Below are 23463 nucleotides of genomic sequence, written 5' to 3'. Positions count from 1 at the left end.
GCTGTTGTGATCATATCTGGGGGAGTGAAACAGAAGATGGGGAAGCACTCTTGCTTGCTGACTTGCTGCCTCTCAAATAAAAATTTTAAAAACATCCAAAAAGAAAACTACAGAGTCACTGATGTAAAAGTTACATGACTGCTTTTCAACCTACAACTATTTTTATACCCAGTTTACTAAGATCCCATTTTACAACCTCCCCACCACTTAACAAATGCCTAGTGTGTCTTTAGTGAAATAAGACTTGATTGATTTAGTCATCTTCCGGGTTCTAAACCCTGGAGCAGTTCATCTAACAGTTCACCTGAGTTCATCTAAGTTCATCTTTCCCTGGTAATGTGCCTGGGACAGCAGACACTTGGGGCTCTGCCATCAACGTGGAAGACCCAGATAGAGTTCCGGGATCCTGGCTTCAGCCTGGCCCGCCCCGGTTGTTGTGGCTACTTGGGGAGTGAACCAGCAAATGGAAAAATCACTTTCTCTGTCTCTGCCTTTCAAATAAATAAAATAAATCCTTTTAAAAAAATCCAAGTAGATAGGTCATCAACCAAACAGATCAAATCCCTGCCTTACTCCAATAGTGACTAAAGAAAAGCTTCTATACGACCACCATGCAGCCAGTAAAAGGAGTAACAAGCTGTGGCAAAGTGGCTTAAGCTGCCATCTGCAGCACTAGCAACCCATATGGGTGCCAGTTCAAATCCTGGCTGCTCCTCTTCCTATCCAGCTCCCTGCTAATGCACCTGAGAAAGCAATGGAAGATGGCCCAAGTGCTTGGGACCCTGAACCAAGGTGAAAGACTCAGATGAAGCTCCTGGCTCTGGCCTGGCACAACCCAGGCTGTTGCGGTCACTTGGGGAGTAAACCAGCAGATGGTAGATAGATCTCTTTCTCTGTAACTCTGCCTTTCAAATAAATAAATAAAACTTAAAAAAAAGCAGTAACAAGGTTTATTAAGTTTTTCATACTCTAGGCTTTCAGCACTGCGAACTAGTGGCACAGCCAAGTCACTGTCACTACGACCCACTGTTACCTTCTGTTATTAGAGGTGCTGGGGACTTTGACCTGCCAGGATTGCAGAGCCATTAAAGCCAGCACTCCCTGGGCTGACTTCCTCTTTCCAGATGGCAAAGGCCATCACCAGGAGAAGTGTTTGTGCAGATAGCAGATCACTGGCAATGCAACATTTCACCAATGAGAGAACTGAAATGCAGGCCAGGAAGGGCGGTTGTTGATGAACAATGCACACAGCAAACTGCAGTCAGGGTTCCCCAATGAGCTAACTCAAACCAATTTGTTTTGCCTTTCCACAAACATATTCTGCAAGAAAATACTACACCTGATGAAATAACACCTACGTCAGGAGAAGCTGAAATTCCAACAAATTTCAAATAATGAATAGATTCAAAACTCACCATTGCAAATGCGCTGACAGTTGGTCTCTTTTCCTTTTCTTTTTTACTGAAAAACAGCAATGGAATAACAAACTTTAAAAATTGCACAAATCTTTTTTTTTTAAAGTAAGCGCACCACTGTTCCACAGGAATACAAAGGTTATAAACAATAATCAAATCAAAAGATGTCAATTTCACTTATTCATTGTTTTGGTACTCAAATATTTAAGACTAAAATTTATATATCTTATAGTTAACTACAAATAGGACAAAGATAATGTCCATGTTTTTAGTAAAAAGCAGGTTAATAATAGCATAATTTATGAAGTTTAAATAGAAATATTTACAAGTGTTATTTATCACTGAGTAATAGTATTCATATAAAAATATTTTCTTCCTTTTGACCCTGGCATTTCCTAATTTTTCTATGACAAATACACAGCCACGTTTTCAGTCAGGAAAAATATTTATTAAAAAGGGAAGTTTATTGATCCTATTCTAATCAGAAAATCACTTATGCTCTCAGAAATTAATTTTCTCAGTGACCATCTAGTGATTCTAGCACTAAATACTGTAATACCCAGGTATTACCCTTAATCATTCCCTTTACTAACAGACAGCTCTATCAGATGCTGGATGTAACCAGCCTAAAGGGAGGGGGGTGCTCTCTGAGCAAATCTAATTCTGAAAGGATGTCTAGAGCTCTAAATGAACCATTATAAAAATAAATGCAATCTGGCCGGCGCCACGGCTCAATAGGCTAATCCTCCACCTAGGGGCGCCGGCACACCGGGTTCTAGTTCTGGTCGGGGCACCGGATTCTGTCCCGGTTGCCCCTCTTCCAGGCCAGCTCTCTGCTGTGGCCAGGGAGTGCAGTGGAGGATGGCCCAAGTCCTTGGGCCCTGCACCCCATGGGAGACCAGGAGAAGCACCTGGCTCCTGCCTTCGGATCAGTGTGGTGCGCCGGCTGCAGCACGCCAGCCGTGGCAGCCATTGGAGTGTGAACCAGCGGCAAAAGAAGACCTTTCTCTCTCTCTCACTATCCACTCTGTCAAAAAAAAAAAAAAAAAAAAAAATTAAATTAAATGCAATCTAGAAACTACAGCCGAAAACGTTCTGTGAAATGTCAAAGGCTGTCCTCAGGCATAAGAGGTCAGATACTATTTTGAGCCCAGATTCAAGTGAATCTAATTCTGCTTGCTTGTCTTCCATTGTATGTAACTGCCACCTAGGACACAAAGGCCAACAAACCATGACAAACCAGCCTTATCTTCATCTATTTTTCTATGTATAAAAGACCACCAGGGAAAAGAATTGCTTTTACACAGGTGTTTTAAATTCAAAAAGTAAATTCATCTTTGTCTTTGTTCTTTCCACTAAGCGAGGTCAAAAGAGGTGAAAACAGTTTAAACACTTCTGAAAAATCTGGAGTTGGCCTCTATTTGGCTTTGGAATTATGTTAGATGGACATAAAAACACATTAAACACACAAACATAACTCTTCAGGTTGGTTCCCACCCCATTCCCAGTAAAGCCATGGTTTCAAGTATCCTTGGAATCAGGATGAGAGGAGAAAAAGTCTAAATAGTTGAGTTTTAGCTCTAAGCTTTGTTATTTATTTTTTCAGACTCAACACTTCACTTACAATGTTCCAGGCACTAAAAACTTCCCATACACAATTTGTAAACAACTCCATGAGGAAAGCACATTTTTGTCCTTTCATTTGGATATGAGAAAACTGCACAAGAGGGAGGAGTTAATTTAACTCTTCCAAGATCTGACAGCTGGAACAAAGTATTTAAACCACAAGGTCTGATAACGACCACTAAGACTACCATGTGCCTCATGTTGCGCAGATATGCAGTTTCATACAAACTCTCACCCCTACCGGACTACTCTGTCCTCACTGGCACAAGCACACAGCTTACAGAGCCCACCGCTTATCAGTGGTGACGAGAGTAATGGCAACACCTGAACTAAAAACGGATTCTTGGTGTGAAGGAATTTGCAGGCCATGGTAACAACCAATAATAAAATGAAGACACACATGGGATCAAACCTTTTTCTTTACTATTTCCCTCTTGATGCCCTCAGCCATTCCTTATGTCATCAGTATGTAACTCTATACTACCAAGGGGAAAAAACCGAAAGTTAAAATCCAAAGTGGAATATCTTCCCTCTATTCTAGGGAGTCTTTCTGTTTATCTGAAAATCGAAAGGACATCTTATAAGGATGTAATTTATCCAGATTAAACCATTATTATTCTATTACACTTGAATTCCTTTTTCCCTGGCACCACAGATGCCCAGGCCTGGCTGTAATTTGTTATTTTTCTATAGGGTGCTTGTTCCTTTTAGTGAGGAAAGGTATTTAGAAACCAAGAGCTGGCACAAGGCATGCTCACATGCTACCTGCTGCTTTCAGTGAAATGGAAAACGAACTACTACAAGTTCATGACTTCATATTAAAATTTCCAACTCAAATTTAATATTATTGCTTAAAAACATATTTGCTTCCCCATTTGTATTTTTTTCTTACACTGAAAAGCTTGACTTCTAATAATAATGTTTTCAGCAAGTAGTTTTAGTGTAAAGTTCATATTACATTCACTACTAACAATTAATACACTACATGGGATGCCAGTATGCCCCTACTGGACTGCCTGGGTCTGAGTGCCAGGTGGGCTCCTGATTCCAGCTCCCTGCTAAGTTACACCCCGGGAGGCAGCAGGTGATGGCTTAAGTACAAGGCTCTCTACCACCCTTGTGGGAGACCCCAACTCAGTGCTCAACCCTGGCTTTTGACAGCACCTGGAGACAGCCGGAGAGCTGCCTACCTTTCCTATCCATAAATAAATAAATAAAATAAACTTCCACAGTGGTGAAAATTTCCTTAAGACAATTATTTTCCCTATGTCGTTCCAGTAGCAATTTCAGATACAGACATTCACTGAGAGCTAAAATAAAATTAAAAAATCAAGGTCCCAGGTGCCTTGCCACAGACACGCAGGGGTGACGTAGCTGCTTACTGTGCAGCAAGAGCCTGGACCACAGGGCCGACCACAAGCAGCGTGGGGCTCATGGGAGCAAAAGTTCTGCACCAAAAAAGGATGTGAGCCTTGGCCCGCTCTTGGGGTCTCGCCAAGGCCACCTTACAGAGGCGGGCTGGGGTGAAGGCCGGAAACCATCACCATCATCACCACCATCACCAACGTCATCACCGCTTCAAAACTGGGGCTCCAAAAAGGTCGCCGCCACCCCCTGCAGCCACGCCGACGACAAAGCTGCGCCCCACAGCTTACTTTCTCTTGTTCAGCTTGTACATGTTCTTCCCGAGCCGTCCATTGCGTTCCCCCTCGATGTCCATGGTGACCTGAGGGGACAGCGAAGCTCAGTAGTGAAAGCCCACCGTGCGGGAGCCAGGCGAAGACGACTGCGCGCCTGGGCCGCCCCCGCACCTTGCCCGCAGCCCCCGCGTCCAGCCCGGGGCGCGCAGCCGGCGCCCCCAACTCCGCGCAGGACGCAGCCCAGGCGCCCCCTGAGTGACCGCGGCCCCCGCGGACCTGGGCAGAGACCGCTCCCTGCCCCCGCATCCGCCCTCAGGAAGCCCCTTTCCCAGGGGACCCACGCTCGGGACGCCGGCGCCCCGCGCCCCGCGCCGCTACCTCAGCCTTCCGCGGGGGAACGTCGCCCCCCGAGACCCGCGTCCGCCAAGAAGACACTCAGCCTTCGCGAAGGGGGCGAAGGAGGCGGACCGCGGCGGCGGGCTCCTGGAGCTTCGAAGAGCCGCTCCTCGACTGCGGGCGGCGGCCCGGGGCTGCCGGCTGGGCGAGGCGGGCGTGCGCTCCCCGCCCGGCGCCGGCCCGCTCAGCCAATCAGCCGCGCCGCGCGGGGCTGCTGCTCGCCGGCTCGCGCGGCGATTGCCCGGGGCTTGCGCAATGGGCGGGCTTCCCGGGGAGCGTGCGAGCGAGGCGGCTGCCCCCGTGGAGAGAAGGGCGCGCTGGGCCGCCGACTCATCCCGCGCCACACGCGCGTGGGCGTGCGTGGCCGGCTGCGAGTTTACTGCCGCGCATCCGGGAGCCTGAGTAAGCCGCCCCACCTGCGGGAGAGGCCCGGGGCCCCCTTCCTGCGAGGGTCTGAAGTCCGGTGAATCCTGAAGTGAACCTGCCCGTTGGTTTAAACGACTGAAAATTTAAAAGGAAGGTTTTTGAATTTGTACATAGGGTAGAAAGTGTATTTTCAAGTGTGTCATGGTTTAGATTTGCGTTCCCGCGTGGTTCCCCAGGCATTTCAGCCTGTGGACGTTTTGTTTAACTGTTAGCGCGACTTTAGCTGCTGTAGCGGTCCTTTCTCTCCCGGGTCACAACGGACATTTACTATTTTTTCTCTTGAGCCCTATTTTCTGCAGACCCAACAGAAGCGTGGTTTTCACCATTCACAAGAACAAAGCGGTGTTACCTCTCATCAGAGCTGGGGAGACACCTGCCTCCGCAACCGCAGGTGGCTGTGGCTCACTCACCTGCCTCCCAGCTCGCCCCCTGGCTTTTAACAGCTCGGGCCCTCTCTAAGTAACACGCTTCGAAGCCGTCCTTCTCTTAGCATCCTTTACTCCGGATTGCCCTTGCCCTGATTTTTTGTTTTTTGTTTGTTTGTTTGTTTGTTTTCTTGATCATACAGTCAAGGGTGGTTTTGATTTCCTTTGAAATTTGGTGGCCACTGCTTCTAACCCCACTGGCCGGGGCACACCCTGTTCACTGCTTGAAGACCTGACTCAGCCCTGATGTCCCCCTGCGGCTCAATGTATGCACACTTCTCTTCATCTGCCTTTCTCATCTTGCACGTGTTGCCTCTCCTCTCTTTCACCTTTGTTTTATTTTGATTCTTCATCCCACCTTTAGTTTATGGGGTCTTGTTACATTTTATGTGTCTGGTGAATAACTGCGAATCCTCCTTACAGCAATGCAGGGTATTTTTTTTTAACTGTTATATTGTGCTGATTGTACTGTTTTACAACATGGAACTTCAAGCGAAGATCTTTATCAACCACATGTAGGTTAAAGGTCACAAAAGTCCAGAGATTTTTTTTAATGCACATTTGAAAAAAAATAGATTTTCTTTTAAAGTTTTGCTTTTTTTTTTTTTTTTTTTTTACCTATTCTAAAGGCAAAGGGATAGGGATGGGGGGGGGGGGTCCTCCATCTGCTGGTTCACTCCCCGGATGCAGAAGCCAGGGCTGGGCCAGGCTGAAGCCAGGAGCTGGGAACTCAGTCCAGGTCCCACACAGGTGGCAGGGATCCAAGTACTGGAGCCATCAGATGGAACAAAGACATAAGCCTCAGCCGTCTTAGCTCCTAGCCTGAAAGCAGATAAAATTCACTTTACCCCTCCCTTCTTTCAAAAGACCAGCTCAGCTCCACGCCCTGCACTCTTTTCCAGGTTTGGAAGCCTGTGAAAAACATGTAAGGAGGAACTCGCCTCTGCCCACTGCCCTCTGCTCGGGACCCATTGCCCACCATAAGCTATGTAAGACCCAAGGGGCTGGAGGACTGGGCTGCCTTGCCTCGTGGCAGTTGGCCACCACTGCGAGTTTATTTTCCTTGAATGCCTTCGTTTTGGCTGTGAGTTCGTATTCTGTGTCCTCTCTGTTCTGCCCCTCCTTTTCCTTACACCATCACCTGCTGCCTCCCAGCGTGTGCCTTAGCAGGACTCAGACCCAGGCACTCCAGTATGGGCCATAAGAGGCATCCCAAGTGGGATCTTAACCACTATGCCAGCTGCCCCTAGAGACATTTTTAAAAATAAGGTTCTTCGATTCCATTATATTTTATTGAGTTTCTGCTCCACCGACAAGAAAATATGGATATAAAATGTGAGGGACCTAAAACAAGGGCTGTCACTGCTTCGACTTCACACTTTGTTAGGAAAAGAGGAGCAGAATAGAGAAGAGGCAGTGTATGAATTTACAGCCAGACCAAATTTATTCAGAGAAAATAAATTTGTAGAGGTGGGTGACCAACTGGCCGCAGGCACATGATGGAACACGTGGCAGAAAGCCCTGACCTCCAGGGGCGGGGTGTTTTCATATTTTAGGAAGGCTAGGGATGGGGGTGCGGGTAGGGGACAGCAGGCAGAGAGGAATTCCTGGAACTAGGCGGGACCTTGGGAACCTGGAAAAGAATCCAGCATGGAGTATGAAGTCAACAGGCTGTGAGATTCATTGAGATTCAAGGGCAAGGAATACGTTCCAATGTTTACCAGATCTCTTGGGCAGTGAGCGAGAGTGGCTGAGGCTTCTGTCTGTTCCATCAGGACACTTGTCTCGCATTACTCCCTACCACTCCTGCTGCCACGCTGGGCTTGGTGCTTTCTCCTTGCACTTCCTTTGTGTCCAGTGAGTCCCCATCAGCCTCCCTCCAAGTCCTCACTGACACACCTTCTTCCAGGCAGCTGTTTCTGCTCCTAGGTGCATACTTCCCGACATCCTGTACCTTCCTATCCTCTGCAGTCATTTCGTCGTCTCAACAACCTGTCTGTAACTCTCCGACACTGAACATTGTATCTCTGCGACACAGGATCCTGTGCATCCTTGTGGGAGTAACAACAGCAGCCCAGGGCTGGGCAGGTTCCATAAGCTTCCAAAAGATGAACCCTGTGAAGGGGGTAACTGCCGTGATTATGACCCCTACTGTCCAGTGGAAAAAATTGAGGTCCACACGAGGTGCTCAAGTCACACAGCTGAAAGGCAGTTGACCTGACTTGAAAGCAGATGTCTGTCTTAACTACACTCCAACCACTCTGTCAGAGCACTATATCAACTGCCTTTGCAAGTCCCGTGGAATGTTGTCCCCCTGATGGCTCTGCTTTAGAAAACCTGCAAGGGCTCCTTGCCACCCACAGGATGGTAACTAAGAGTTTCCACTTAGCTTCTAAAGACTGCAACAGAACACATTACTCATTTCTAGCCATATTTACTCAGTTCTTTTTGATTACTATTATTATGTGTTTGAGAGGTAAAGAGAGAGTGCTGCCTTCCACTGGTTCATTCCTCAAATGCCCATAATGGCAAGAGCTGGGCCAGTCCAGAGCTAGGAGCCAGGAACTCAATCCAGGTCTCCCACCAAAGTGGCAGGGACCCAAGTACTCGAGCCATCATTGATGCCCCCCAGGCTCTGCCTTGGCAGGAAACCTGAGTTGGGATTCAGAGTCAGGAACTGAATGCAGACAGAGATACTCCAGATGCGGATGCGGGCATCTTACTGGCATCTCGCTGCTGGGCCAAATACCTTCTCCCCCTGCCCCCGTATACTCTTCCTCACCCCCAGCACATGCAAGTCTCTTCCATTTTAACCAAACTCGTTGTGCCTCTCAAACGGTGTGCTCTTTTCACCCTGTGCTGTGCCTTTCCACCTGCAAATCTTGAAATCAGTTTACCAAGGTGTTCCTCTGTGGTACCTGGCGCCACCTCACAATTTGGTCTTCACAGTCAGAAGACAGAACCCAGCACCATCTCAGCTGTCTTGGCTGTGTAAAGTTTGAACAGATTACTTAACTTTGCTTTCCCTCAGTTGTTTCTTTCATAAAAAATGGATAGTAACGGTGCTTTATACTGTTACTGTAGCATTAAGTGATATGTCTAAAACATTTGTACAGTGCTGGAGACATGCGAACACTGAGAAAATGCCAAAAGCGCCATACATCAGTGATATAACCCTTCTCGATGTGTTCTTGTCTTCCTTAGCATTCCTTAGTGCTCATGTATGTAATCCCATTTATTTTTCCATAAATGTTTGGCCAATTATTTTGGGCTCTGCTATAAGACATAGAGAGATTTCCATATGCTCAATAGCAATCCTAAAAAGCTAAGTACATAAATAATAAGGAAAATAAATAAATGTAAAACCACTTTTCACTTCCTTAAATGTAAAACCACTTCTCCATGGTCTGTCACTGTGAGTATTGCCACCACTTCCTAACAGGTCTCTCTGCTTCTACCTGGATCACTCTCTAACAGTTCCCCTGCCCACCCCTGGCCAGCATCTTCTTGAAGTAAACCAAAGAAATGATGTCATTGGCCAATGACTTTCCCTCTCGGAGTACAACCCTAAATCCGGGACTATTGCTGTGGTGTAGCGGATAAGGCTGCTGCCTGCAGTGCCAGCACCCCATATGGACGCCGATTCAAGTCCTGGCTGCTCCACTTCTGATCCAGCTCTCTGCTATGGCCTGGGAAAGCAGTAGAAGATGGCCCAAGTCCTTGGGCCCCTGCACCCGCATGGGAGACTTGGAAGCTCCTGGCTCCTGGCTTTGGATTAGCACAGCTCCAGGCCATTGCGGCCATCTGGGGAGTGAACCTACAGATTGAAGGTATCTCTCTGTCTCTGTCTCTGTCTCTCTCTAACTCTGCCTTTCAAATAAATAAATAAATACTAAAAAAAAAAAAAAGAAAAAACCACAGAACCTAATTCCTTCCCATGTCTATAAGTTCTACCTGATCTGCTCTCCATCCTACCTCTGCTCTGTCCTTTCACTCTTTCACTCACTCATTAATTCTCTTCCAGCATCACTAGCCTTTGCTCTATCATGACACATCCAAGTGAGCTCCCACCTCACACCTTTTGGACTTGTTACCTCAGCCTGAAACTCCCTTCCTTGTTGGCTGTACATGATGACTCATTACCTCATTTAATTTTGGCTTTATTCAAATGTCATGCTGTTTTCTTTATGACATCTACAAATAAGACCTGGTACATAGCAAGTGCTGAATAAATATGTGTGAAGTAAACGAATAAAAAATATGAATGAGCCGGTGCCGTGGCTCACTAGGCTAATCCTCCACCTTGCGGCACCGGCACACTGGGTTCCAGTCCTGGTCGGGGCGCCGGCTTCTGTCCCGGTTGCCCCTCTTCCAGGCCAGCTCTCTGCTGTGGCCAGGGAGTGCAGTGGAGGATGGCCCAGGTCCTTGGGCCCTGCACCCCATGGGAGACCAGGAGAAGCACCTGGCTCCTGCCATCGGATCAGCGCAGTGCGCTGGCCGCAGCGCGCCAACCGCGGCGGCCATTGGAGGGTGAACCAACGGCAAAAGGAAGACCTTTCTCTCTGTCTCTCTCTCTCACTGTCCACTCTGCCTGTCAAAAAAAAAAAAAAAAAAAAAAAAGAATGAGCAGATTGATCAAAGTGTGGACTAAGTATAAAATTGCACAAAGGACTTTTTTTTATTATATACACTGCTTAAAATTTCAAAAATTATTTTCAGGGAGTGTTGGAGACCAACATGGCCTGAATTCTGCTGAAGACATGCTTGGCCAGGTTGCAAAGGTGAGCAGTTGAGTTATGTCAATGGTAAAGTTCATTTGACATGATGAGGAAGCTAAGGAAATGCTGTGGGCTCTGGTGAACAGCAAGCGGGATGTTCGCCCAGTTAATAATTAGCCCCACCTCAAGACCCCCAGTCTCTCTCTCTCTTTAAAGATTTATTTATTTTGTTTGAAAGGCAGAGAGAGAGAAGTCTTCTATCTACTAGTTTACTCCCCAAATGGCCACAGCAGCTGGAGCTGGGCCCATCTGAAGGCAGGAGCCAGGAACTTCTCATATGCAGGTACAGGGGCCCAAGGACTTGGGCCATCTTCTGCTGCTTACCCAGGCCATAGCAGAGAGCTGGATCGGAAGTGGAGCAGCGGGGACTCGACCCAGCGCGCATATGGGGTGCTGGCACTGCAGGCGGCAGCTTTACCTGCTACACCACAGTGCTGGCCCAGTAATTATTCTCTTAACCCCAGCTTCCAAGCAAATAAGTTATTTCTGTAGACACCAAAACTCTCTGTTGTTCCCTGTTTCACCATGCTTAAAGTCTTTCATCATGAAATCTTATTTCCACAAAACTGCACATTTTTTATGATTAATTGATCACATCACCATTGATAATAAATACTTGGAGTAAGCAGACATCTGGGCCTCTGCCTCTGCTTCTGCCTCCACCTTGGCAGTGGACAGAGTGTCCCCTGGTTTCCCCACAGTGAAGTCTTTAGCCTGAGTCCGTTTCCTTAACCTATGTGACACCTTCCTCTTTCTGGTTAACTTGACACCATGCCATGCTAGATGCAGTTCAGTCAACACCACTCCACAAATTGTTACTGAGTGCTTTTCACATGCTCAACATTGTGCTGCATTGTGATGATGTATGATTGAAACACTAGATCCTGCCTTCAGGGCATGGAGTAGCCATTTGGCATAGCAGTTAAGACACTACCTAGGATGCCCATATCCCACACTGCAGTGCCTGGTTAGAGTCCTGGCTGTACTCCTGATTCAAAGTTCCTGCTAATGTATGCCCTGGAAGGCAGTGGGTCGATGGCTCAAGTAGTTGTATCCTTACCACCCAAATGGGAGACCGGGATTGAGCTTCCAGCTGCTGGCTTCAGCCTCTACCCAGCTCTGGCAGCTGAAGACAGTAGGGGAGTAAACCAGTGGATGAGAGCATGGTTCTCTTGCTCTCCCTCTCACTCGCTCGCTCGCTCCCTCCCTCCCTCTCTCCCTCTCTCCCTTTCCCTCTCCCTCTCTCTCTTTCTGCCTTTCAAATAAATAATTTTTTTAAGAAATGTTTTTAAGTGTCCTGTCTTCAGGGAGATTGCAGGTTATTCCATTTGTAGAACTGCTGCTTGGCTAGATAGACTTCAAGTTCATTGTGGCCAGGACTATGTTTTGAGTGCTTGTCCTCCTAGAGCAGTCAGTAAAGTGGTTTTCCACTTGTAGGGATTCCACAAATACTGTTGTCCCACTGGTTGCTTTGTTTTCTTTGCCATCCAAAATAATAACTTCTACTGAAAAACCCTTCGTACCCCTCTTCACATACAACTAATAAGCAAAGATCTATGGAATCACTCAGTCTTAACATCAGAGAGCATTTGCCAGATCAGTCCAACAGTTTCTCCCAGCTCACTGAAGTATGGACATTAGAGATGGAAGGCCCACCAGTGTGCTGGCTACACTCATTAGTTCTCTAACTGAAACAATGCACCAAATGGATCTTAATTCAAATTCATCACTTTTTAATTTATGCAAGTATATTATTCATTTCTCTATTTCTTTAATGTTGAATTTTTATAACCTTGAAATTCTATCATCAATAAAAAAAACCCATGTTGTTTCTATCAGGCAACAGGCCTTGATTACAAGTATACCTTGAAGAATGTAGGGCTCTCTGAGTTGAAAATTCAGGTAAAAACTCATGCCCTAGTTCCCTCAACCCTTTATTATAACCGTTAATTAACAAATTGACAGAAATTAAAAGCTTCCACTTATTTTTCTCTTTGCCTAATTTTCAGTAACCTCTTCTTCCCATGACTCTTTTGTTATAAATCTTTGGGTTTTCTTTGCCCAATATTTCAAAGAATCCCTTATTTCTCTTAGCTCCTCTATTTAACCACTCTGAGTCCAAAGTGAAGTTTTCATTATCCCAAGAGGAGGAGAGCAAACTCGTCTTGCTGTACTTCCACTGACCTGTGGCACAGACAGAATCTAACTGGTGCCCAGTGCAGAAAACAAGACAGGTGACTCAGTTTGTGACAAACAGCAAGACAAGTGGCAATAATAAAGAATCCACACACTCCACCCATTTATGTGTAACTTATTTTTATCTGTGAAGGCCGTATGATTCTTAATTACTTGGAACAGTGAATGACTGTACTCGGGCAAATGTTGGATCACATCAGATTGCTTCCAAGGACACCTTCATGTTTTAAAAAATCCAGACTTGCAAAGTGAAGATGATCATTTCCAAAAAGATTGTTTGTTTTGCCATCATTTAGCCTAACTGCCGCAGCCACTACTTGGTTGAAAGAGTGAGCGAATGACACTTAAAATAAAGCGACTTTGTGACTTAGCCATATGACAAGGCAACAGCAAGAAGAAATCTGAGTTTTACTCCTCTGTGCATCCTACTGCCACCAGAGATACCTTCTATCCCAGGCAACACTATCCACCTTATCTATGCCTTTCATTTGGTATTTATTATTAATGTTTAATATGATTATGATTTTCTGTTTGTAGTCTAAGATCACAGCAAAGATTCTATAAATGCTTGCCCAAGATATTAAGCACTCAGAGGATGACATTAGAGATAACTCCATGGAAGTTAGACAACTGCCTGAGCTAGCATCTGGAGGCTTCAAAAGTTCTGTTTCCATGAATCACCTCCTCCATCAGCCTTCAGCGCGGTCTTTATAACTCCATCATAGGGGCCGGCATTACGGCATGGCGAGTTAAGCTGCCACCCATATGGGCGCCAGCTCAAGACCCAGCTGCTCTACTGCCCATCCAGCAACCTGCTAATGTGTCAAGGAATGTAGCAGAAGATGGGCCAAGTGCTTGGGCCCTTCACCCACGTGGGATACTAGAAGAACCTCCTGATTTCTGGCTCTGGACTGGCCCACCCCCAGCCAACATAGCCAAACGGAGAGTGAACCAGCAAATGGAAGTTATCTCTCTCTCTTCTCTGCCCCCCGCCCCCGTGTGTGTGTGTCTACTCTCTGTAACTCTGTCTTTGAAATAAATAAGTAAATCATTAAATAAAGCAAAAACGAAACAAGCAAACTTCATCATATAGGCAGCATTTGGCCTAGTACAGACTGTGGGAATCAGTAGGGATGGCTCTAGTGGCTGGGTTCCTGCCACACATGTGGGAAGCCTGGACCGGGGTTCTGGATCCCAGCTTCAGCCCAGCCATTAGCGGCACTGGGGAATGAACTAGTGGATAGTATCTTTGTGATATAGAATTCTATTATAGATTTATTTCTCTGAGTGAGCCCCTGTCCTCTTTTAAAATAAATCTGCCATAATAGCACAAGATTTTTTGAATAAATGATGAAATTCAGGGGAGAGAGGAAAAAGGAGAAGAAAAGATAAGAATGAAGTGGTGGGGCCAGCGCCGCGGCTCACTAGGCTAATCCTCCACCTTGCGGCGCAGGCCCACCGGGTTCTAGTCCGGGTCAGGGTGCCGGATTCTGTCCCGGTTGCCCCTCTTCCAGGCCAGCTCTCTGCTGTGGCCAGGGAGTGCAGTGGAGGATGGCCCAAGTCCTTGGGCCCTGCACCCCATGGGAGACCAGGAGAAGCACCTGGCTCCTGCCATCGGATCAGTGCGGTGCGCTGGCCCCTGCGGCCATTGGAGGGTGAACCAACGGCAAAAGGAAGACCTTTCTGTCTCTCTCTCTCTCTCACTGTCCACTCTGCCTGTCAAAAAAATTAAAAAAAAAAAAAAAAGAATGAAGTGGTGGGACTGGCACTGTGGCAAAGCTGGTAAAGCCGCTGCCTGTGGTGCCAGTATCCCGTATGGGCACTGGTTTGGGTCCCAGCTGCTCTACTTCCAATCCAGCTCTCTGCTATGGCCTGGGAAAGCAGTGGAAGATGGCCCGGGTACTTGGGCCCCTGCACCTGTGTGGGAGACCAGGAAGAAGCTCCTGGCTCCTGGCTTCGGATGGGCGCAGCTCCAGCCATTGTGGCCAACTGGGGAGTGAACCAGCGGATGGAAGATCTCTTTCTCTGCCTCTGCCTCTGCCTCTGCCTCTCTCTAACTCTGCCTTTCAAATAAATAAAATAAATAGTTTAAAAAAATGAAGTGTCAGCTCAGGGGGGATGTACTTAATCACCTGACAGTGAGTGATTTTAGTTAAGTTCCTCAGCCTCTCAAAAACCTAAACTTCAGGGTCAGTGGAGCTGTGGTGCAGTGGGATAAGCCTCTGCCTGTGGCACCAGCATCCCATATGGGTGCCAGTTTGAGTCTTGGCTGATCTACTTCAGATCCAGCTCTTTGCTATGGCTTGGGAAAGCAGTAGAAGATGGCCTGGGGCCAGTGCCATGGCTCACTTGGTTAATCCTCCGCCTGAGGCGCCAGCATACCATATGGGTGCCGGGTTCTAGTCCCAGTTGCTCCTCTTCTAGTCCAGCTCTCTGCTGTGGCCCAGGAAGGCAATAGAGGACGACCCAAGTTCTTGGGCCTCTGCACCCACATGGGAGACCAGGAGGAAGCATCTGGCTCCTGGCTTCGGATCAGCATAGCTCCGGCCGTGGCGGTCATTTTGGGGTGAACCAATGGAAGGAAGACCTTTCTATCTCTCACTGTCTAACTCTGCCTGTCAAGTAAATAAAAATAATAAAGAAGACGACGGCCCAAGTTCCTGGGCCCCTGCACCTGTGTGAGACCTGGAAGAAGCTCCTGGATCCTGACTTCAGATAGGCTCAGCTCTGGCTGTTGCAGCCATTTGGGGAATGAACCAGAGGATGAGAAACCTCTCTATGTCTCTCTATCTGTAACTCTACATCTCAAATAAATAAATTCTAAAAACAAAACACACACAAAAAAACACCTTGACATGCATCAATAACAACAGTAATTGGAGCCACTTACAGTTTTTCTGAGGAGTAAACGAGGTAAGATTTGCAAAGTGCTTGGTGTAGAGTACATAGTGTTTAGGTAACCAACTACAAATGACCAGTGGAATATTGAAATGAATCAAAGTCAAGAACTTGACAGTAAAAATGTGATGAATGGAAGGGGCTAGGTAGAGTCATTGAAAGCAAATTACAACATGGAAGACTTAGAAGGCATTGTTTTAAATAAAGCTACAAAAAAGGAACCTGAAGATTATTTTAAATAAAGTCAGTTTTAAGGGCAGCAACAAACCAAATAGCTATTCAGTACAAATATCACAACCAGTCAATATTCTTCATATATAAAGAGTTCATTTATTTCGATAAGAAAAAAAAGTCCAAGACCAAAATAGAACTGGGTAAGTCACAAACAGACGGTTCACACAAAAAGGAAATGTGCGCTGGTAAACATTGAACCACAAAGACATGCAAACTGAGACTGCAGAGATGCTTTCAAAAATAAAACCATCAAATGTTCACAAAAGTGAAGTAAAATCAGTGGGAACTGGAAATTGTTAAAATGAATATAGAAACAATGTAGCCATATATATACTTGAAATAACTTTGACCCATTAATTCAATTATAGAAAATCTAAAGGAATCCAAAGTACATATTTAAAAAAGTCACAGATGTGTTCAATTCTGCTTTGTTTTATGAAAGAAGTGATGTAAATACTTAACCACGTATGTATGACCTAGTAAATTATGATGCATTCTCTTAAAGAAAGTAATAATGTAAGAATTGTTCACAAAAAATTTGTAATATCATTGAAAATTCCCATGTTATTGTGCAAGGAAAAAGGTCAGGGGAAAATGGTGGTAGCATAATACTAACCATGTAAGCCAAACAAATGACTGTAACATTAGGAAGAAATAACAAAATGTTAAGAGCAATTTTTTTTCTAGCAATAGAAGTTGTTGGTGAGCTCTCTACTTTAAACTGGTCTGTATTTTACAAATTTCCTTTACTAAAAGTGCATTATCTTTATTTTGAATAAAAGAAGTAGATTTCTTTTTTGTACAAAGTGTGGAGATGAGGATAAGGAAAAGCCCCAGATCCTGGTCGTTGTTATCCATCTTTCATTGAAGTTTGCTGTATAAGATCAAAACAGTCATTTAGTGGAGGCCAATACTAATTGGTCAAAACAAGTAACACTGAGAATTCTCAACATTGTGCATGTCTTCAAAATTTCCCCATATTAATGAACAGTTCTTTCAGCACATTTCTAAGAAAACAGAAGATGGGAGAAGGGTGAATGATAGAGGTGCTCCTTAAGGGATTAGAAAATATCTAGCAAACTGAAATGACTTGACTCTAGCTTCGGATTTGCCATCAGCAGCCCATGTCAGTTGGTTGCATTTGTGTTTTTATCTGCTGCTTCCATATCAACCTCACAGAGTTATGGAGGAGATCAAAGGTCCATAGGTACTTTTCTAGACTGCCCACCATTTATCTCTACTAGAGGAAGATAATGCAGAGAGTAGACCAATTAAAGACTCGTCATTCACCAGGGAGCTTCCGTGAGAAAAGGAACGTTGTCTCATTTATGCTGTTTATAAAGTACAGCAGACATAGTACGTACTCAATTTCTGTCTGTTGAATAAACTATCAGAAATTCCCATTAGCAGCCTTTTTGACATTTTAAAGCATAACCAAACAAGTAAAGATGGACTTGAACCAGTGGAATTATATCTTTCTTGATTCTTCTTAATTTTCTTCTATTTGAGAAGGAGGGAAGGACGAAGAGAGCGACAGACAGACAGAGAAACATGCATATTCCCTTGCTGGCTTGCTCCCCAGGTGCCCACAATGGTAGGGAGGAGCAGGAATTGGATGCAGGTCTCCCACATGGATGGTAGGAACTCAGTTACTTGGTGGAAGGCTGCAATCAGGAGCTGATGCTGGGAATTGAACCCAACCACTCTGATGTGGAACATGGGATTTAACCACCAGGTTAACTGCCTACTCCTACTTACATGAGTTGCTGAGCCCTAGGTAGCAGCCACTTTGCTAGATGTTGTCAATATGAAGACAAATGGGCAACCAGCCCCTTAAGTGGTTTCTTGGTTTCTGTATATTTTCAGGATTATGTGTTTTGTTTTGTTTTGTTTTGATGGGCAGAGTTAGACAGTGAGAGAGAGAGACAGACAGAAAGGTCTTCCTTTTTCCATTGGTTCACCCCCCAGATGGCCGCCACGGCCGGCATGCTGCGCCGATCCGAAGCCAGGAGCCAGGTGCTTCCTCTGATCTCCCATGCGGGTACAGGGCCCAAGCACTTGAGCCATCCTCCACTGGTTTCCCAGGCCACAGCAGAGAGCTGGACTGGAAGAGGAGCAACCAGGACAGAACCTGGCACCCCAACGTGGACTAGAACCTGGGGTACTGGCGCCTCAGGCGGAGGATTAGCCAAGTGAGCCACGGCGCCGGCCAGTGGTTTTGTTTTTACAAACAAAACTGAACTTATATCTAAAATGACCACAAAGCCTTTTCAAAGTAATTTTCCAAAGAAGCTATATACCAGTTTCATTATATCTGACAAGAAACAAAGAATTTGAACTTGTGTGGATTTGTATTTGCAGTCTATAGAAATATACTTCAATTGTCCTCCATAATAGCAACATTAGCCTTTTGTGGATACACATAAGTTTAGAAACAAGAGACAACCAGCATGAGAATCACCAACATGGGCTTTAGCATCGAACTGATCAAGCTTAAGATCTGATCATCTGATAGTGAACAATTTATTTATTCACACTGCAGCGAAGTTTTTCATTTGTTAGATGAAACAGTGAATGTAGGGCAGCTAGTTTAGTACCTGAATGTCTAAATTTACTCAAGTTCACTTGCATTGTTGTTCTTGTTGATAGACTATCAAGTTATTTACTTAAGTTTCAATCAAAAATGAAATACAGTAGGGCAGATGTTGTGCAGTGGGTTAAGCCACTGCAATGGCATTTGGCAATGCCAGCATCCCAAATGAGTGGCAGTTCAAGTCCTAGTTACTCAGTTTCTGATCAGGATCCTTGCTAATGTGCCTGGGAAGCCGGCGATGATGATTCAAGTACTTGAGTCCCTGCCACTCACATGCAGACCTCAATGGAGTTTGTGGTTCCTGGGTTTGGCCTGGCTCAGTCCTCACTGTTGCATTCGGGGAGTGAACCAGCAGACAGAAGATTCTCCCCCTCCCTTCTCTCTCCCTTTCAAATAAACAAATAAACCTCTGAAAATGATATAGCTATGAACAATGAGCCCAATTTTCTTGTAAGCTTAGTAAATTTGCTCTGAAGATTATTCTGAAAGAGAAATTTCTTTGTTGTATCTGGTTGAAGCAGCTCTGTCTAGTGCATATTTATCTAATCATTCTCTTTATAACCAAACTTGCCCTCAGACATCAGCCCTGAGGAATTCCTGACAGAAATACAACAATATTACCTTAGAAGTTTTGAATTTGCCAAGTTCATAAAAAACATAATTTCCTGTTTAGGTTTTTTTCTAATTGCTTTATGATTCATAGACTTTGAACTTGTCTAACCTCAAATGCACTCTTTCTCAGGAGCAAGGAAGGTTAAGTCAGTTCAGTGAGCAAATGTTAACATATTGCTTTTTGTTTTTTCAAAGATTCATGTTATTTCAAAGACAAATCTATTTAAAACATACTTCCAAGTGTCAGAAACCTTGTACTTGCTGATCAGTGCACAGCTGGTTGTGTCTAATTGTACAGTTGTAACTTAGGAAATATTTTATTTTAAATTTTATGAGAAGACTAGGTGTTTGGCACAGCTGTTAAGACTACTTAGGTGCCTGTATTTCATGTCAAAGTGCCAAGGTTTCAGTCCCATCTCTGCTCCTGATTCCAGCTTCCTGCTAACATGAACCCTGGCAGACAGCAGGGGATGTTTCAAATGTTTGGGCCCTGCCACTAATGTGGCAGACCTGGACTGAGTTCCAGGCTCCTGGTTTTGGTCTGGCCCAGCCCTGGCTGTTGGGGACATTTGGGTAGTGAACCAGAGCTTGAAAGATCTCTGTCCATTTTGTATCTCTGTCTGTCTATCTGCCTTTCACATAGATTTTTAAAATAAATAAAAATTAAAAACAATTTGTATGGGAATTCATTCCATAATATTAACTGGGCACCTACTATATGGTGTGTAATATTCTAGGTGCTTAGTTTATATCCAGGAACAAAACAAATAAACAAAATCCTTGTCCAGGCAGAACTTATATTTAGTGGTGTGGTAGGTAGATATACAAAAGCATGGTAAAATAAGTGGCTCCATGTGTTTAAATGCACAAAGTCTATGGGGGAAAATAGAATAGGGGAGGGATACAGGGAGTACTATGCAGGGAAAAATCACACTTTTAAGTAAATGGTCAGGGAAGACCTCATGGAGAAGGTAATATTGGAGCTAAGATAGCAGAGAGATGAGGAATGTTTCCAGTGGCACACCAAAGAACTTGGAAATCCTTAAATATTCACGCTTTTTAAGTTATTTCTTTAAAATGGCTTCCATTGCACATTAATTCTCATGTTGCCAGATTTCTGGATTCATAGATATTTGGGCATGTAACAGAATTCAGAATTTGTCTCATGCAGTTCTTTCGTTATACTCAGTGTCTGAAATGCTATAGAACTTGCCCAAAGTCACACAGTCAGTGGGAAAGAGGGCCAAATGAATAATGTAGGTTTTCTAACACTAGGCTTGCTTCTCTTTGTATCATTCTAACAGATTCTAACAGAGAGGACTTCAGATTGGCCATGATGGGATCTGCGTTAAGAGGATCGGTGCATTTACAATCTCCAGCTGTCTTACTTCACCTTTGAATTTTTACCTCAGCTTGACTTTATGTTCTCCTGTGCCAAACCAGCCCACTAGAATGGCCCCTCTTCAGGATCCAGGAAAAGGGCTGTAGGTCCTGGGGCAAATTCTCTTTGCCTTAGTGATGCCTGCAGCCCCAGGATCTAGGAATCCAAAGCTGGCCATCTGAGGCCCTGCCTTTATTTTAGTATGAAATTCTTGAAAAAGAGGTAAAGGAAATACCGCTCATGTGTTTTGTTGTAATTAATAATGAAATTCGGCAGGTGCTTGCGGCAGAGGGTAAGCTGCTGCTTGGGACACCTGCATCCCATATTGGGGTGCCTGAATGGGGGTCCTGCTCTGACCCAGATTCCAGCTGCCTGTTGATATGCACCCTGACTGGCAGCAGGTGATGATTCAAATGGCTGGGTCCCTGTCATCCATGTAGAAAACCTGAGGTGAGATCCCACCTCCTGGTTTTGGCCTGGCCTGATCCCTGCCATTATGGACATTTAGGAAGTGAACCAGGGATGAGAGCTCTCTCTATACATATGTCTGTCTGTCTTTAAGTTTATGTATTTATTTGAAATCTACGAGAGAGAGAGAGAGAGAGAGAGAGAGAGATTGATTGATTGATTTTTCTTCTACTGGTTCACTTCCCAAATGCCTGCAAGATCCAAGGTGAGGCTAGGCCAGACCCAGGAGCCCAGAATAATCTTTATATCTCCTGTGTGGGTGGCAGGGGCCCAAGCACTTGGGCCTTCATCTGTTGCCTCCTAGGATGCAATAGCAGGAAGATGATTGGAAGCAGAGTAGCAGGTCTCAAACAGGTCTCAAACTCCTCTTACATAGGATGCAGACTTCCCAAGTGGTAGCTCAACTCCCTGTACCACAACACCTGCCCCTCTATCTGCCTTTCAAATACAAATAAATAAATAAATAAATCTTAAAAAAAATAAATACATTATCTGTACCATGCCTAAAATACCAATACCAATACCTTGCAAATGAGAGAATGATGACAACCACAGTAATGTGTAAAAAAAAAAAAAAAAAAGGCAAGGCGGCTGGCTCTGTGATGCAGTGGTTTAACAGCCTGGCCTGAAGTGCTGGCATCCCATATGGGTGCTGGTTCGAGACCCGGCTGCTCCACTTCTGATCCAGATCTCTGCTGTGGCCTGGGAAAGCAACAGACGTTGGCCCTGCACCCACTTGGGAGACCTGGAAGAAGCTCCTGGCTCCTGGCTTCAGATAGACACAGCTCCAGCTGTTGCAGCCATATGGGGAGTGAACCAGTGGGTGGAAGACCTCTTTGTCTCTACCTCTCTCTGTAACTCTGTCTTTCAAAGAAATAAAATAAATATTTAAGAAACATTTTTAAAAAGTCAAAACATTTAATTTACGCCATGACGCTATTTTGAGGTTCTGATGACTCCGACTCATCTTCTCCTGGTTTCTCTTGCATTCATCCTTCTCAGCGAGGCTTTCTGTCATCCTGCCACGTATTGGACTGTGTGTCTTCACTGTTTGCCGGACTTTGCCATACTCTTTTAGTTATTGTGCTTTTTTTATTACAAAAAATACTGCTGATTTATACTGCAGTGTTCATATCCAGGAACCAGTTTTAGTCTGTAATTGATTTTCTGCTATCATTTCTAGCTTTGCTCCTTTTATTTTACTTGAGTATTGTGCATTATAAAGAAGTAGTGCCCTCCCAGGCCAGATATGTTGTTCTTACTAGTCAGAGTTTTCTCATTCTGTCATCTTTGTTACTCTTTAAGACAAATCATAGGGCCGGCGCCGCGGCTCACTAGGCTAATCCTCCACCTTGCAGCACCGGCACACTGAGTTCTAGTCCCGGTCGGGGCGCCAGATTCTGTCCCGGTTGCCCCTCTTCCAGGCCAGCTCTCTGCTGTGGCCAGGAAGTACAGTGGAGGATGGCCCAAGTGCTTGGGCCCTGCACCCCTTGGGAGACCAGGAGAAGCACCTGGCTCCTGCCATCGGATCAGCGCGGTGCGCCGGCCATTGGAGGGTGAACCAACGGCAAAGGAAGACCTTTCTCTCTGTCTCTCTCTCTCACTGTCCACTCTGCCTGTCAAAAAAAAAAAAAAAAGACAAATCATAAAGATTATGATGTAGAAATTGCCACATGGGTGGCTCAACACATCTCACATTGAGCGCTGCCCAAACAGAACTCCTGGTGCTGTCCTCAAATCAGCTTCTCTCACCACACACGTCTTAGTTTATAAGGACTCCATTTGCTTTGCAGTGGAAACCTGGGGAAAGGGAGGAGTCGTCCCTGGCACCCCCTTATCGCTTACTCTCTATGGTCAGTTTGAATCAATTTTCGCCAGAACAATGACAACATCCTGTCCCAACCACTGCAGCCATCATGTCTTTTACTTAGAATACTTCAATGGATTTATAACTGGTTTCTCCATATCCTTTCTAGCCTTTTTGTAATTCACTCTCTATCCAGAGTCAAAGTTATTTGCAAAATATACTTAAGGCAGTATGGTACTGCTGGGTAAGAGTTGCAAAAGTTTCTTGCTGATTGCTCTCAAGTTCGGTGCCAGTGGCCCTCGGCGATTTGGTATCCGCTACAGCTCTGGCCTCAGTCACTCCTCCCCTCCTTCCTTCATTTCCTGGAGCTCTGCTGTGCACTGTGTTTCTGCTGCCTGCTCTCCCAGCACCACCTTGTACCTTGTCTCATCCCTCTTGATTTCCCAACACACACACACACACACACACACACACGCACCATCATCTTGCTAATATCAGTTCATCCTTTGGGCTTAGTTTAAAAAGTCACTTGCTCAGGGAGATGTTTCTTTGCTTTCTGGTAAGTTTT

General features: G+C 45.2%; 1 protein-coding gene and 1 long non-coding RNA gene across 4 annotated transcripts in view; one reads left to right on the top strand and one right to left on the bottom strand.

The window, feature by feature from the left end:
- ABCB1 (ATP binding cassette subfamily B member 1) overlaps window positions 1–23463 on the bottom strand; it is a 196536-nt gene that overhangs the window by 88427 nt on the left and 84646 nt on the right. Inside the window, 3 exon segments of one of the 2 annotated variants that reach the window (NM_001082159.1) lie at window positions 1416–1461; window positions 4697–4767; window positions 5060–5193. In NM_001082159.1, coding sequence (NP_001075628.1) covers window positions 1416–1461; window positions 4697–4761 — 111 coding nt within the window. In that variant the 5' untranslated portion in view covers window positions 4762–4767; window positions 5060–5193. 2 annotated transcript variants of the gene reach the window in all.
- Window positions 6547–21654, top strand: LOC138845912 (uncharacterized). 2 transcript variants are annotated; one of them, XR_011383230.1, is made up of 3 exons: window positions 6547–9758; window positions 10648–10709; window positions 20544–21654. It is a non-coding gene; the product is annotated as an uncharacterized lncRNA (long non-coding RNA). The 2 variants fall into 2 exon arrangements; XR_011383229.1 differs by lacking the exon at window positions 20544–21654 and adding an exon at window positions 13628–14377.

This window comes from Oryctolagus cuniculus, chromosome 16 (genome assembly GCF_964237555.1).
Source record: "Oryctolagus cuniculus chromosome 16, mOryCun1.1, whole genome shotgun sequence".
In the NCBI taxonomy this organism is placed as follows: domain Eukaryota; kingdom Metazoa; phylum Chordata; class Mammalia; order Lagomorpha; family Leporidae; genus Oryctolagus; species Oryctolagus cuniculus.
This window is presented reverse-complemented; position numbering and strand designations above follow the sequence as displayed.